Raw genomic sequence first — 13976 nt, 5'->3', positions numbered from 1 at the left:
TATTGGGCCGCGCCCGGAGGGGCATGGCGTCCGAGCGGGGCGGGCGTCCGCTGGCGGCCAGTGCTGGGTCCAGGGCCGGGGCCGGGGGGTCGGTGGCGCGCCGAGGCCGAGGGCCGGGGCAGGCGGGGCCGCTCTCTGCCGCTCGCTCGCCGCGACGGCGACGGCGGCAGGCGTCGGCGAGGCCTGCGGGGAGAAACGGCACGGCCCCGCGGGTGGTACGCTCGGCCGGAATCCGGCCCGCGCTCAACCGGCGCGATGCTCTTCTCGCTCCGGGAGCTGGTGCAGTGGCTGGGCTTCGCCACCTTCGAAATCTTCGTGCACCTGCTGGCCCTGTTGGTGTTCTCCGTGCTGCTGGCATTGCGTGTGGACGGCCTGGCTCCCGGCCTCTCCTGGTGGAACGTGTTCGTGCCCTTCTTCGCCGCTGACGGGCTCAGCACCTACTTCACCACCATCGTGTCCGTGCGCCTCTTCCAGGATGGAGAGAAGCGGCTGGCCGTGCTCCGCCTCTTCTGGGTCTTCACGGTTCTCAGCCTCAAGTTCGTTTTCGAGATGTTGTTGTGCCAGAAGTTGGTGGAGCAGACTCGGGAGCTCTGGTTCGGCTTGATCACATCTCCGGTCTTCATCCTCCTGCAGCTGCTCATGATCCGCGCCTGCCGGGTCAACTAGCCTCTCAGGGAGCTCCGGGGAGCTCGAATGCAAGATCCAAAGCCGAGGTCCTACTTCCGCCGTATCAGAGAAGTCTGGGTCTGAAAGCAATGCCGGCTCGTGCCTTGCTGAGTGCGCAGGTTTCTCTAAACCAGTCCTGTCTAAAATTGTTCCCTCAGCAAGTCTAAAAAGAGCAAGATAGATCCTTAAAATGTGTTGCTTGTTATTTCATGCTTTGAATATGTAATCCTGAGTTGAGATCCTGTGGAGGGCCCCAGGCCAGGCTGTTCTGAACTCCTCTGACAGTTGGAAACTGCATATAAGTAAAATGCCCTAGTGGGCTCTGAGTATTTTCATGGATCCTGGGAAAGTACCCTCTGTGCAAAGGCTGCAAAACTGGACTTGAGGATTTCCTCTGACAAGCAGCGCTGACCTAAGAGCTCACTGTCCTGTCCATCCAGACAAGACTTTCTTAGTTGCTTGAGCTCTAAAAAGTGTAAACCAGCTTGTGTCTCCTCCCCTGTGCCACTGGGAAGGATGGCCCTTTCTTCATTCCAGCCCAGGCAGACAGGAGTATGTTGGATAAGCATGACTTGAGACCCTGTCTGGAGATCTGTTGCCTGAGAAAAGAGCTTTGCTTACAATTTACAAAGCTCTGCTTGGCTTCCTATCCTAGCCTATGGCAGTGTCACGACTTTTCCACCACCTTGTGGCTGGCACTGTTAGCGCACCTGAGATGGGTTTAGGCGTCCCTAAGGGACCAGAAAGAGAAAGAGGTGCTCATAGGCATTGAGACCAACATACAAATGGGAAGTTTGCAAATGGTCTTGGCCTGTGTTTGTGGGCCTGAGGTCTTTGGTTTGGTGCCAGTCAGGTGCCAATGAGAACATTTGCTGAGATAAAAATAAAATAAGAATGTTTTGCTGATGAACACAGTTGTTGCCTGACCTTCAAGGGTGAAGAAAGATGAATGCTGAGATGCTCCCTGCTGTGCCGCATAGATGATTGCGGGCTGAGTTTCTAGGGGCTGGAACAAGGCTAGAGCTTCAGGATAGATGGGTGCTCCCCCAGAGAATGCTGGTTGCCTGCCTGGGAAGCTGCAGTGAAGACAGCTGGAGGTAGGCCCATGTTGAGGACCTACCGTGTAGTGTGCATGACATCAGAGTCTCGGTGTCCTGCCGGGTGGGGCGGGGGGGTTGTGGGGTTGTGGGCCTTGCTGGTACTTTGTAGAGTAGGGTCAGCAGACTATGCACTGAGGCATGTTTTTGTACCACCCATCAACTAAGAATGATTTTTACTTTTTCAAAGAGTTGTAAAAACAAAGAAGGTGTGGTGTGACCAAAAGTGTATGTGGTCTGTAGTGTACAGAGGCCTTTGGGTCTATCATTCTTGTGGTGGGGGGCCGTCCTGTCAACTGTAGGGCATCTGGCAGTATCCCTGGCTTCTACTCACTAGATGTCAGCAGTGTGACTATCATAAGGTCTCTACATGTTGCCAAGTCTCCTGGGGGACAAAACTCTACCTGGGGAGAACTGCTGGGCTAAAGTATTTACCATCTGGTCCTTTACAGAACAGGTTTGTGGACCCTAGTTAAAGCAAAGCACCTTTGTGACCTTCTGCCCAGGATGGATGCTGTGCGGCCTGAACCATTGAGATGGAGCTGGAAACTAGTCTGGTTTGTCCCACAGCTACAAAATATCTCCTTCCCAGGATTGGCATAGCTTGTGTCCAAGCCAGATACAAACTGAGCTTTGGGAATGGGTTTTCTTTTTTACTATTATGTTCAGTTTGCATGTTTTGTTGTTCCCCTGTTTTATTCCCATAGTTCAGAATTGGTAATCCTGTTGGTCTGGAAGTGATGAGCATAACAAGGCTTAGCTTCCACTAGAAAGGTGATTTAAGGAGGAGTCCTGAGTGTGGAGATACTTGACTTGTGGAAGGCTGAGATCAGTTTCTTTTCTCCAGCTTAATAGAGTGGGCAGAGCAAGGCAGTGTTAAGTGGTAGCTGCAGACTGCCATGGAGCCCAGAAGCTGAGAAGAGCACTCCAGACTGACATCTGCCATGTCTTTTTTCTTTTTATAAAGGTATCATTGATATATACTCTTATAAAGGTTTCACAAGAAAAATAATGTGGTTATTACATTCACCCTTATTATCGAGTCCCCCCCATACCTCATTGCAGTCACTGTCCATCAGTGTAGAAAGATGCCACAGAGTCCCTACTTGTCTTCTCTGAGCTACACTGTCTTCCCTGTGATCCCCACACACACCACGTGCACCAATCATGATACCCCACAGTCCCCTTCGCCCTCCCTCCCCAACCTGTCCTCCCCCACCCCTCCCCTTTTGTAACCACTAATCCCCCCTTGGAATCTGTGAGTCTGCTGCTATTTTCTTCCTTCACTTTTGCTTCATTGTTGTATTCCACAAATGAGGGAAATCATTTGGCATTTGTCTTTCTCCGCCTGGCTTATTTCACTGAGCATAATACCCTCTAGCTCCATCCACGTTGTTCAAATGGTAGAATTTGTTTCTTTCTTATGGCTGAATAGTATTCCATTGTGTATATGTACCATCTCCTCTTTATCCATTCATCTACTGATGGACACTTAGGTTGCTTCCATATCTTGGCTATTGTAAATAGTGCTGCAATAAACATAGAGGTGCATATGTCTTTTTGAATCTGAGAAGTTGTTTTCTTTGGGTAAATTCCTAGGAGTGGAGTTCCGGGGTCAAATGGTATTTCTATTTTTAGTTTTTTGAGGAACCTTCATATTGCTTTCCACAATGGTTGAACTAGCTTACATTCCCACCAGCAGTGTAGGAGGGTTCCCTTTTCTCCACATCCTTGCCAGCATTTGTTGTTCTTAAGTCTTTTCAATGCTGGCCATCCTAACTGGTGTGAGGTGATATCTCATTGTGGTTTTCATTTGCATTTCCCTGATAATTAGCGATGAGGAGCATCTTTTCATGTGCCTGTTGGCCATCTGAATTTCTTCTTTGGGAGAAGTGTCTGCTCAGATCCTCTGCCTATTTTTTAATCAGGTTTTTTGCTTTTTGGGTGTTGAGGCATGTGAGTTCTTTATATATTTGTCGGATATGTCACTTACAAGTATATTCTCCCATACTGTAGAATGCCTTTTTGTTCTGCTTTTGGTGTCCTTTGCTGTACAGAAGTTTTTTAGCTTGATGTAGTCCCATTTGTTCATTTTTTATTTGTTTCCCTTGCCTCAGGAGATGCGTTCAGGAAAAAGTTGCTCATGTTTATATTCAGGATATTTTTGCCTATGTTGTCTTCTAAGAGTTTTATGGTTTCATGACTTACATTCAGGTCTTTGGTCCATTTTGAGTTTACTTTTGTGTATGGGGTTAGACAATAATCCAGTTTCATTCTCTTGCATGTAGCTGTCCAGTTTTGCCAACACCAGCTGTTGAAGAGGCTGTCATTTCCCCATTGTATATCCATGGCTCCTTTATCATATATTAATTGATCATTTATGCTTGGGATTATATCTGGGCTCTCTAGTCTGTTCCATTGGTCTACCTGCCTTGTCTTTGCAGAGCCTGGGGTGACCCTGGAGCCCTGTCCCTGTAAGGTTAGTGTGGGAGGTGGTAGTGTCATTGTTGAACAACTGTTGCCTGCAGTGTAGGTGATGGAAAGATGTTAGTCAGTGCCCCCAATTTCCCCTTCTCCCGTTACCTCCAGTGACCCTCAATGTGGTGGGTGCTGGACAGCCCTCAGCAGGAATTAATCTTCCCACTGCACAGGGGCAGGGAGCTGTGCCCTCCGGGTCAGTGGCATCCCTAACAGCTTTGGCATGGGGGAAGTTAAACAGATGGAGGAGCAGCAAGTGGCTTTCTGCGTGGGAGAGATGTGGGCCTGCTCGTCAGCAGGGAGTAAATCCCCTTTGTACAGGCCACAGCCTTCCCACGCCTATTCCGGCCCCTGTGCGCTCTTCATGGCAAAATGTGGTGCACGGCTTATCTGCTTGTATGAGCAACCGTCGCTTTTGAGGCCGGCAAAAATGATTCCTCAGCACTGGGTGAGCTCTAAGCACTGGCATGTACACCAAGTCCCGCAGGGGACCACGGATCGCAGGTGAGCAGCCCCTGAACCGTGAGGGACCTGGACTAGGAGGCAGCAGGCCCGGCCACCGCCCACCGAAGCAGAGGCAGCCTTCCGGGTAGGCCCAGCCTCCACCGCACTCGGGGCGCTGGCGTCAGGAGCGAGGACCACGCCCGGCCAAGGTCACCCGCGACACCAAGCCCTGGGGTCCAGCTCCGGCTGCCGGGAGGTCCACGCCCACCCCAGCGGACGCGCCGCGGGAGCCGGCGCAGAGCCGGAAGTGGGGGCCGCCAATGAGCGGCGCGCAGAGTCGGGGCGTGTCCTCCGCCTCCCCAGGGCCCGACTCCGGCGACTGGCGCTGCCCAACGGGGTTCCCGGGAAGGCGGGCCCGGGGAGCGTTCTCCAATCGGCATGGCCGACCGGCCTCCGCCGCCATAGGTGGAGCCGCCGGGCGCGGGGCGGGCCGGAGCTGGGCTCCCCCAATGGGCGGCGGCCAGGGGGCGTGGCGGCGCGGAGGCCCGCGGCGGGCGGCGGCCGCAGTCCCCAGCGCGCGCTGGCTGCGGCGGCCGCTCGGCAGCATGGCCGGCCTGGGGCGGCCGGGCCCCGGACCCCGCACGGCGCTCCCCGCCTGGAAACGGGAGATCCTGGAGCGGAAGCGGGCCAAGCTGGCTGCCCTGGGCGGGGGAGCAGCGCCGGGCGCCGACGCCGGTACTGGGACTGGCGCGGCGGAGCCCGCGGGGCCGGCAGACGAGCGGCTCGTGCTGGCCGAGAGCCTGGGCCCGCTGCGCGACAACCCGTTCATGCGGCTCGAGTCGGAGCGGCGACGCGGGGCGCGGCGCGGCGGGGGTGCGGGGCCGGCCGGGGCGCGGCCAGTGCAGCAGCTGCTGGAGCTGTACCGCCGCGTGCCGGGCGTGCGCACCATCCGCGCTGACAACATTCTCATCATCGAGTCGGCGCCCGGCTTTCCTCCCGCCGGTCCCGGCCCTGGACCGGCCGCCCGTATCCGCGCCGCCGAGGTGCTGGTGTACGAGGCGCCGCCGCCGCCCGGCCGCGTCAGCCGCCTGCTCCAGAAGTTCGACGCGCCGACTGCGCCGCGCCGCCGCGGGAGTCCGGAGCGCGGCCGCCCCCCGCCGCCGCCGCCGCCGCCGCCGCCGCCGGCCGCCCCGCGCGTGAGCGACCGTGTCGGCCGCCTGGAGCCCGAGCGCCCCGGCGCGGTCTCCGGGGCCCGGCGCAGCGACTTCCTGCAGAAGACCGGCAGCAACTCCTTCACCGTCCACCCCCGGGGCCTGCGCCGTGAGGTGGGCACCTCTCCGCTCCCCAACGGGCCCTCGGTTCCCGAGCCCCAGGCTGACGCTGCCAACGACCTCGCGGGCTCTGCGCCTGGGCTGGGGGAGCGGAAGCCAAAGGTGGAGTTGGGGGAACCCCCCGCCCACCCTCCCTCCAGCCCTGGGACCCCTAGTGCCACTCCAGCCGCGCCCCTGGCTTTGTCTACGTCTTGCCCTGTCAGTGCCACTGCCAGCCAGCGCCAGTGGGTCTCCGCGGCCACTAGCGCCAACGACTCCTTCGAGATACGGCCGGCCTCCAGGCCAGACATGGACACGATCCCTGCTGGGGACCTCCAGGCCCGGGCCCTGGCCAGCCTCCGTGTGAACTCCCGAAACTCTTTCGTGGTCATCCCCAAGCGCAAGGACTCTGGGACCTCTGCTCCCAAAGGGAGGCAGTTTGTGGGGCCGCCAGAGGGAGAGGTTGGCTGGGTGTCCCAACCCCCAGAGTACAAAGCCCAGCAGGTTCCTGGAGGAGGTGGCTCCACTGCTGGTGGGAGGGGCCCCTCGGGCATTGAGGAGGGGGTCAGGCCAGCCACCGCCCTTGTGGACCGGGCTGTTAGGTGGCAGAGGCCGTCCTCGCCACCCCCATCCCTGAGAGCTGCTGTTGAAGCTGAGCAAGCCCAGAGCTTCATTTTTCCTGGCTTGGCCAAGAATGGTGGAGAGCTTGGGGGGCAGGGGCTGCCTGTCACCTTCATTGACGAGTTGGATTCAGAGGATGAGGTTCCCCAAGAAGCCAAACTGCCCTGCTCGGGGGCCAATGTGCCTCCCAGATACCACCCACACCCTGCCGGGCCTGGGCACCCATCAGAGCTCCAGCACCGAGGTGGTAACACCTTCACGGTGGTGCCCAAGAGGAAGCCAGGGGCCCTGCAGGCCAGTGGGAAGCCTGGGCCACAGGAGGCTGAGGAAGAGGAGGTGGGCAGCCTGTTGGAGCCAACTGCCCCCCTGGGGACTGCACTGAAGAAGCGTTACCCCACCGTGCATGAGATTGAGGTGATTGGTGGCTACCTGGCACTGCAGAAGTCCTGCCTCACCAAGGCTGGCTCCTCAAGAAAGAAGGTCAGTGGTGGGGGCGGGGTCACCTGCTAGAAGGGAGAGAGGTTCTAGGTCACAGAGCTGTGGATGTAGTATGTACCTGTTGCCAGGGCATCTGACCCTCTGTGGACCCGTGGAGCACCGGGGCAGGGTGGCAATGCAAGCTGCAGGAGAGGCTGAGTTGGGGGGGAGATCTATGGCCTGGGCCCTATAGAGCCCTAATGACCCAGGGGCAGTGGGGCAGCTTTACTACCCTATACCTTGAAATGCTGGTGGGGAGGGTCAGTTTTGCCAGCACTGTGCCTGAGTTTTGGTTCTTGTCACTCCATCTGTAATTGGCTGGCAGGCCTGTCCCATCACCTGTCCAGCTGGGAGAAGCTTCATGGGCCTGTTGGCTCCCCTCTGGCCCTGGCTTTGATGGAGTGGCCTGGCACGGTCCTCTGGTGTCCTGACCTGTGCAGATGGCAGGTGCCAGGACAAAAGTGGGAAGGGGCAGGAGACCTGTGACCGAGAAGTGGTTGGATGCCACTGGGGTAGGGTGGGGGCACTCAGCTCCCTCAAAGGCATGCTGGCATGGGGCTCAGCAGCACCTGGCCTGGTGTGAGTGTTTGGTGAGGTCCTGGCATGGGCCAGGTCTGCTGTGAAGATGCCCCTCCTTGGCAAGGAAGGGCCCTGGGCAGGTAAGAGTCCCAGGAGCTGGGCCAGGAGGCCTGCTGGAGCCTCCCTCCTCAGCCGCCCTGCCTGGTGGCTTGGAATCCTGTGGGCACGAGAAACCTCAGATTCTTCCTGGTTATTCCTGCACCTGTGTTTGGCTCAGGGGCAAATTCCAAGGCCACCCCACATGACCCCATCAGCAGGCAAGGGCAGGTGTGCCTTCCTCTGAACTGAGATGGTGCCTGGCAGGCTGCCCCAGCCTTGGTTTCCTTGGGGCAGTAGGGGTGGCCTTCGCCAGCTGAAGCCCCTCACCCCTACCCCGGTGGTCCTGTCAAATCAGCGGTGCCTCTCCCTCTGCTCCCTCTGCCTGCCAGCCAAAGGGGCCCTGACGCCGCACGTCCTCCTGGTGTCGTTCTCTTCTCTTGGGTGAGGGCACTGGGGCTCCCGCCAGCTCCATCTCCCGTGGTGCTTCCAGGGGATCCTCCGGTCCTCTGTGACTGCCCTTTCCTCACCCTCACTCTGGTGCTGTGGGGCACAACTCTCCCACCTCGCCCCTGCCCGCAAGGTCCAGCCGGTGGCCAGGCTGCCAGCCCCACCCCGACACTTGTTCACCTTATCTGCCCCTCCCTCGCTGGCCTCTTGACCCTCAACCCCAGCCACAGTGGGAGTGGTCCCTTCCTGTGCTGGCCCCAGAGGTGGAGGTGATAACAGCACCCGGCCTCGCAGATGAGGCAATGGCTGGTGGAGGTCATGGTGCTTCTGGGGCAGGAGCTGCGTGCTAGTTTATTTCCAGAGCCCCCACCCAGCCTGGCTGCCCTTCCACCACGAGCCTCCTTCCTGGGACCCGTCCCCATCCAGGGACAGAGCTGTTGGGGGGTCACCGTGCTGGGTGGGAGTCTGAGAGCCAGGGGGAGCAGGAAGCAGTGAGGGAGGAAGGGGCACTGGCTGGAGTGCAGAGGGGTGCAGACCAGCCCCGCCCTGGTCTCTGTGCCTGCCTGAGGGGCTGGGGATCGGATGGATGATGCCTTGCGTGGCCAAGCGGCCGGCTAGGGCCCCACCAGAGCAGCATGGCCAGCCGGCGGTACTTCCTGCCTGATCGAGCACCAGCTGCCGAGCCCAGGAAGAGCCAGAGCCTGTGGTGTGGGCCAAAGGCGGGGGGCCCCCAGCCTGCAGAGAGGCCGGCCTGCCTTGGGCTGGGGCCTTTTCCTGTTGGCGGGTGAGGTGCTGCTCTGCAGGAGGCTGTCTGGGTGGCCGGAGTCTGGGGTCCTGCCCCCTGGGCTTGTAGCGCAGTGCCCAGTTTCATCTCACTGCCTGAGTTCCCGCTCTCTCCCTCGCTGGCCAAGCGAGGCTGGCTGCTACGGGGCTGGGGCCCTGCCCTCTGCTCCCCCCCATCCCCCGGGCTGTTCTGGTGGGTGGGGCTGTCCGGCGGCTCCGCACCCACAGGCTGACGCTGCAGGCCTCTCCCCTCTGTGAGGTGTCCCTGGCTGGCCCCTGCCTGTCTGGCAGCCCTTATCCCCCTTTGCCGGCTCCCCTCCTTACCTGCGGGTCCTCTGCTCAGCCCAAGCATCAGCATCTCCAGGGGTTCACACTCGACACCCTGAACCAACCACCCTCACCTGTGGTGTGACTGCCACCCCAGCACCCCGATCTCCAGGTTGTGGCTGCCCTTGGGGGCTCCCCGCCTCCCTGTCTGCAGGGAGCCTTGCGCGCTGCCCTGCTCAGTCCCTTTGGTCTTCCCTCCTTTTCCACCTTCCCCGCCCTCCCAGCTGTCCCCACAAGTGGCCCCAACAAGTGGTCTTTCTGGAGCCCAGAGGTCCCTGGAGCCAACCCAGACCCTCGTGCACTCGGCTTCTGCGCCGGTAGAGGGGCTGCCTTGGGCGGGGGCTGGGCTTGACCCAGGCACCAGGAAGTGGTGTGGGGACTTGGGGGTGGGGAGGGCAGGCAGGTGTGGGCAGGGCAGGGAGGGTGGGCAGGGCCTGCTCGAGCCTGGCTCCCAGCTGAGTCCAGGGTGGGTGCCCTTTGGTAACCCATGCTAGGCGTGCACTGGCAAGGCAGGGCGAGGGGGACAAAGGGCCTCTGCAAGCTGGGAGATGGGCCGAACCAGGACCCACCTGCTGACTGTGCGTCAGCAGCAGGCAGAGTCTCTGAGAGCCAGGTGACCAGGTATGTGCAAGTGCCAGCCCCTAGCCACACCCATCCCATCTGCCTGGGCTCTGGAGGCTGGCCCCCCACAGCAGCACGAGTCACGGGGCATCCCATGACCCACAGGCCTGCACCCACGAGGAGGGGGGCCCGTGAGCCCCACCAGGCCAGCTCAGTTGGCGAGTGTAGAGCCTGAAGGGGGCGGGATGTGAGCTGGCTCTGGGCCCCAGCTGGGTGCAGACAGGGGCCTGTGCGCCCTGCCCCACCCCTGCCTGGCCAGGCTGTGCCAGGCTCTGCCCACACGCACCCAGCCCCCACAGTCTCCGCTAGGGGCTGATCATGTGCACTGAGGGCACACTAATCCGGCTGGCAGGGTCCTGGCAGCCGGCCCTCTCTGTGTCCTCAGAGGTGGGGGATGGGCCGGAGGGCTCGGAGTGGGCACAGTGCCGTGTACTTGGGGCGATTGGAGGATCTGCTGGGGCAGAGCAGGTTGAGGGACGGTGTGCCTTCAAGTAACAGGCAAGTATCTCGCCTCCAGGTCTGCCTGACCCAGGTGGTCTGCCATGTGCTCACGTCCCTAAGCACTTGCTTGTGCAGGTGGTGGGGGCAAAGGGTCTGGGACTGACTGACGGATCGCCCCGCTGGTGTGTGGTCCATGCTGAGACCGGGAAGACCAGGAGCCGGGGGAGCAGATGGGGTTGTGTGAATGTTGCTGGGAGGAGCATGACAGGGTGCCAGGGCACATGTGCGCCCTGGTTTCTGGAGCTGGCTTAGCAGGGCACTGCCTCACACTCCTGGCAGGACCTGCATGTGTCCTCTGAGGCCAGCACCAGGGTCCTTCCACTGCCCCATGGTTCTTTGCCTGAGGCTCAGCTCCTGCTTCCGGCTCCTTCCAGGGGAGGAGGAGGAACTTGAGCTGGCTGCTGGTGTCCTGTGCCCAGGAGTTTAATATTTCGAGTTCCATCAGGGCTGCTCCCGTCTGCTACAGGCAGTGGCCCTCATATTCATTACTGACCTGCTGGGCCTGGCCCGGCGGGCCTGGTGGGCGTGTGGTTCTTGTGGGGAGCTGAGTCCCAGGGTGAGGAGTGGGACTTGGTGCCCGCAGCCTTCTGCCTGTGCCTGTCCCCACTGCCTCTCAGCACCAGTGGCCCAGGGGGCACTGAGGCATTTGTGGGGAACAGGATTTGCTAGGTGTGAAATTCTGTCGCCTGCAGAGCAAACAGGGTGGATGAGGGCTAGATGGGCACCCTGGATGGGTGTAAACGGTCTCCAACCCCCACCAGGTGCAGTCTTAAGCTAGCTCTGACCTAGTCTTTGAAATGAGGTGACAGAATTCGGTGCCACATCACGTGGGCCCCTGGGGGCCTGGCCTTGGGTGTGCTGGATCCCTGCCCCGCGGTGGTGATCCATGCTGAACCAGGGAGGCAGGATTGCTCAGGTACCCAGCAAGCCAGGACATGAACTTGGCCCTGGAGAGAAGCCTCAGCCACCGGCAGGAGCTGCTGGGACTTTAGGACGTGGAGCCCCTCAAGTCTGTGGGCCTCCTGAACGCAGCCTCACCTGGACCCTCTGCTCCTGCCGTGGCCTGAGTGCAAGGAGCCTGCTCTTCAGAAGAGGCCGCCCTTCAGCCATGGGCGCTGCCAGAGACTGCTGGAGACGCCGAGGCTTTGGACTCCTGGTGATGGCTGGGGTCTGGTCTCTGGGAGGGGTGGGTCACTCCGGGTGATGTGACTCTTGGGTGCAGGTGTTTGGACACAGGGGCCCTAGATTTTTGTGGGCAGCCAGACCCAGCCCTCCTGGGGTCCTGGTGGCCTGCTCTGACAGGGTCTAGGTGGAGGGGTCTTCTGTGGTGAGGGGCAGCACCCCCACCTCTCAGAGTCACTGAAGGGCTGATGGCATGTTCTGCCACCTGCTCCAGTCTGCCATCCCCCACCACGACCCTTGAGGTCACTAGTCCTAGCTCAGTCGGGCTGGGGGGCTCCTGGTGGCTGGGGGGCAGGGTCCTTGCTGATACCCCTGCCGTCCCTTGCTGTCCCTAGATGAAGATCTCTTTTAATGATAAGCGCCTGCAGACCACATTTGAGTACCCTCCCGAGAGCTCCCTGGTGCAGGAGGAGGAGGAGGAGGAGGCGGAGGAGGCGGAGGAGGCGGAGGCAGCCGAGGAGGCCACTGCGTCTGGCCCGGGTGGGGCGGTGGAGAAGCCCTTTGCATTCTTCCTGCCTCGAGCCACACTTGTGAACAGTGTGGGGCCCGAGAGCCCTCGGCTGCTAGATGGCAGCTCAGGTGAGTGCCCACCTTCTGGGATGGGTGGCCCAGTGCGTAGCCTGGGCCACATGCCCACGTGTGTGCCCCTCCGCCCTCAGGCCTGTCCAGCTACACTCCGAAGCACTCCGTGGCCTTCAGCAAGTGGCAGGAGCAGACGCTGGAGCAGGCTTCAGGAGAGGTGGAGCCTGCCCCGCGGGGGGCCATGGTGAGCAGGGCCGGGCCGGGGCAGGGCAGACACAGGAGGGCACGGGGTAGGGGGTCTCTTAACTCAGGTCAAGCCACTGTGTGCTCCTCCCCCTCAGCTCACCCCTGCCAGTCAGAACGACCTCTCGGATTTCCGCAGCGAGCCAGCTCTCTATTTCTGACCCAGCCTGCTGGGACGGCCAAAGCTGGACTGGGCAGTCCCTGGGAGCCCTGTCCCCATTCTGCACCCCACTTCCGCCCTGCCAGGCACTCCCCCTACCCTGGTACCCCACCCTTCCCTCCTGGGGCCTCACAGCTCTGCAGATGCTCAGCCTGAGCCAGGCACCTGGGCCTCTCCTTCCCTAGGGGCTCTGCTTGAGCAGGAGGGCCAGGGTCCTTGCGGCTGGAATCCCACCTAGCGGCTCTTGGGTGTGCCCAGAATGAAGGTCAGGCCGGGCTCCCTGTCCTCTGCCCTCCCAAGCTCACTCCCCCAGTGGTGGAGCTCAGCTCACCCCCCTCTGTGAATGGCAAGTCTTTCCTTGCCTCTGAGAGACTCAATAAACAGCACTGGACGAGGCTGCCTCTACTTTTCCTGCGTGAACCTTAGCTCAAGAAGGGGGAGAAGGGCCGAGGTTGGCAGGACTCCACTGAGGCCACGTGGGGTGTGGTGGGGGCCCAGCCTGGACATCCAAGCCTGGGTGTGGGAGGCGGCAACCCCAAACCTTGAGGTCCTGGTGGTCCAGGCTCCTACTCCCCACGGCCAAAGTTGCCCTGCTTACCCTTCCAGCCACCACTTGCGTGGGAGAGGGACCTCCCTCCTGTGCTTGCCCTGTGAGTGCCCCCATCCTCGGGGCAGCCCCTCCATCCCAGAGCTGCAGTGGGAGGTGGGGCACCAGGCCAGGACCTGGGACTGTGTGCCTAGGCGCCTGGACCCCAGGTGGAGGGGGTGGGAGTGCTGTAGCTATTGGGTCTAAGGTAGTTTCCCGGAAGTGCAAAGGGCCTGTGGGGAACTCACAGGGTATGGGCAGAGCCTCTGAGATCTTGTCTCCAATCTCCATGCCACAAGCCTGTAGCAAGGCTGTGGCAAGCAGGCCAGTACCCTGGGGCCAGTGCTAGCTGCTGGCGGGGCAACCCAGTGGATCCTGAGGGGACAGCAGACGCAGAGCCGCCATGTGGGAGCAGCTGCCGGCTGGGCTGGCCTCCTCGTAGACATACTGAGCTGCATCAGGGAGCCTGGGGCTGCAGACAGTCCAGGCACTGAATGTCTTTTCCTCCTGCAGAGTCAAGCCCATGAGCAATGTTGCCTGACCAGGCTTGGGAAGGAGGGTATTTTTGATGTTTTCCTGGGCAGGGTGGGCCCAAGTTTCTCCTGACCCTCTCAACCAACACATGCTTCCCAAACTCACCCAGCCCCCTGGGGCAGCAGCTGCAGGGACCCTACGGGGCTGACAGGCCAACAGAGACGGACCCAGAAAAGACTCAGAATAGAGGGATGGGTCCCAGGCCGCATGGAAGGCTGGAAGTGGGCATGTTTAACAAGTGACCGGGGAGGGCAGGAAGCAGTTAAACCAAGCAGTTTGGAATTGCAGTTCTTGCTGGGAACCCAAGCCCAGGAAGGGTTCTCCCTGGGCCAGGTCCTGTGCTGGACACCAGAGCATGG

The 13976-nt window shown here is 60.5% G+C and overlaps 2 protein-coding genes across 2 annotated transcripts; both read left to right on the top strand.

The window, feature by feature from the left end:
• The first annotated feature begins 34 nt into the window (after positions 1-34).
• Positions 35-1576, top strand: TMEM203 (transmembrane protein 203). Its single transcript, XM_036900913.2, has one exon. The coding sequence runs from the start codon at positions 256-258 to the stop codon at positions 664-666; it is 411 nt and encodes a 136-aa protein (XP_036756808.1). The 5' UTR covers positions 35-255; the 3' UTR covers positions 667-1576.
• Positions 1577-4990: 3414 nt separating this feature from the next.
• Positions 4991-12892, top strand: TPRN (taperin). Its single transcript, XM_036900763.2, has 4 exons — positions 4991-7096; positions 11908-12151; positions 12232-12338; positions 12436-12892. The coding sequence occupies exons 1-4, from the start codon at positions 5006-5008 to the stop codon at positions 12496-12498; spliced, it is 2505 nt and encodes an 834-aa protein (XP_036756658.2). The 5' UTR covers positions 4991-5005; the 3' UTR covers positions 12499-12892.
• The last annotated feature ends 1084 nt before the right edge of the window (positions 12893-13976 follow it).

This window comes from Manis pentadactyla, chromosome 3 (genome assembly GCF_030020395.1).
Source record: "Manis pentadactyla isolate mManPen7 chromosome 3, mManPen7.hap1, whole genome shotgun sequence".
Taxonomy (NCBI): Eukaryota; Metazoa; Chordata; class Mammalia; order Pholidota; family Manidae; genus Manis; species Manis pentadactyla.
The sequence above is the reverse complement of the archived record's forward strand: the minus strand, read 5'-3'. Positions and strand labels throughout refer to the sequence as shown.

Coding starts and splice junctions, on each gene's coding strand:
- TMEM203 (XM_036900913.2), top strand. CDS start 256: ATGCTCTTCTCGCTCCGGGAGCTGGTGCAGTGGCTGGGCTTCGCCACC.
- TPRN (XM_036900763.2), top strand. CDS start 5,006: ATGAGCGGCGCGCAGAGTCGGGGCGTGTCCTCCGCCTCCCCAGGGCCC. Junction 7,097..11,907: donor CTGGCTCCTCAAGAAAGAAG/GTCAGTGGTGGG, acceptor TGCTGTCCCTAG/ATGAAGATCTCTTTTAATGA. Junction 12,152..12,231: donor GCTGCTAGATGGCAGCTCAG/GTGAGTGCCCAC, acceptor CTCCGCCCTCAG/GCCTGTCCAGCTACACTCCG.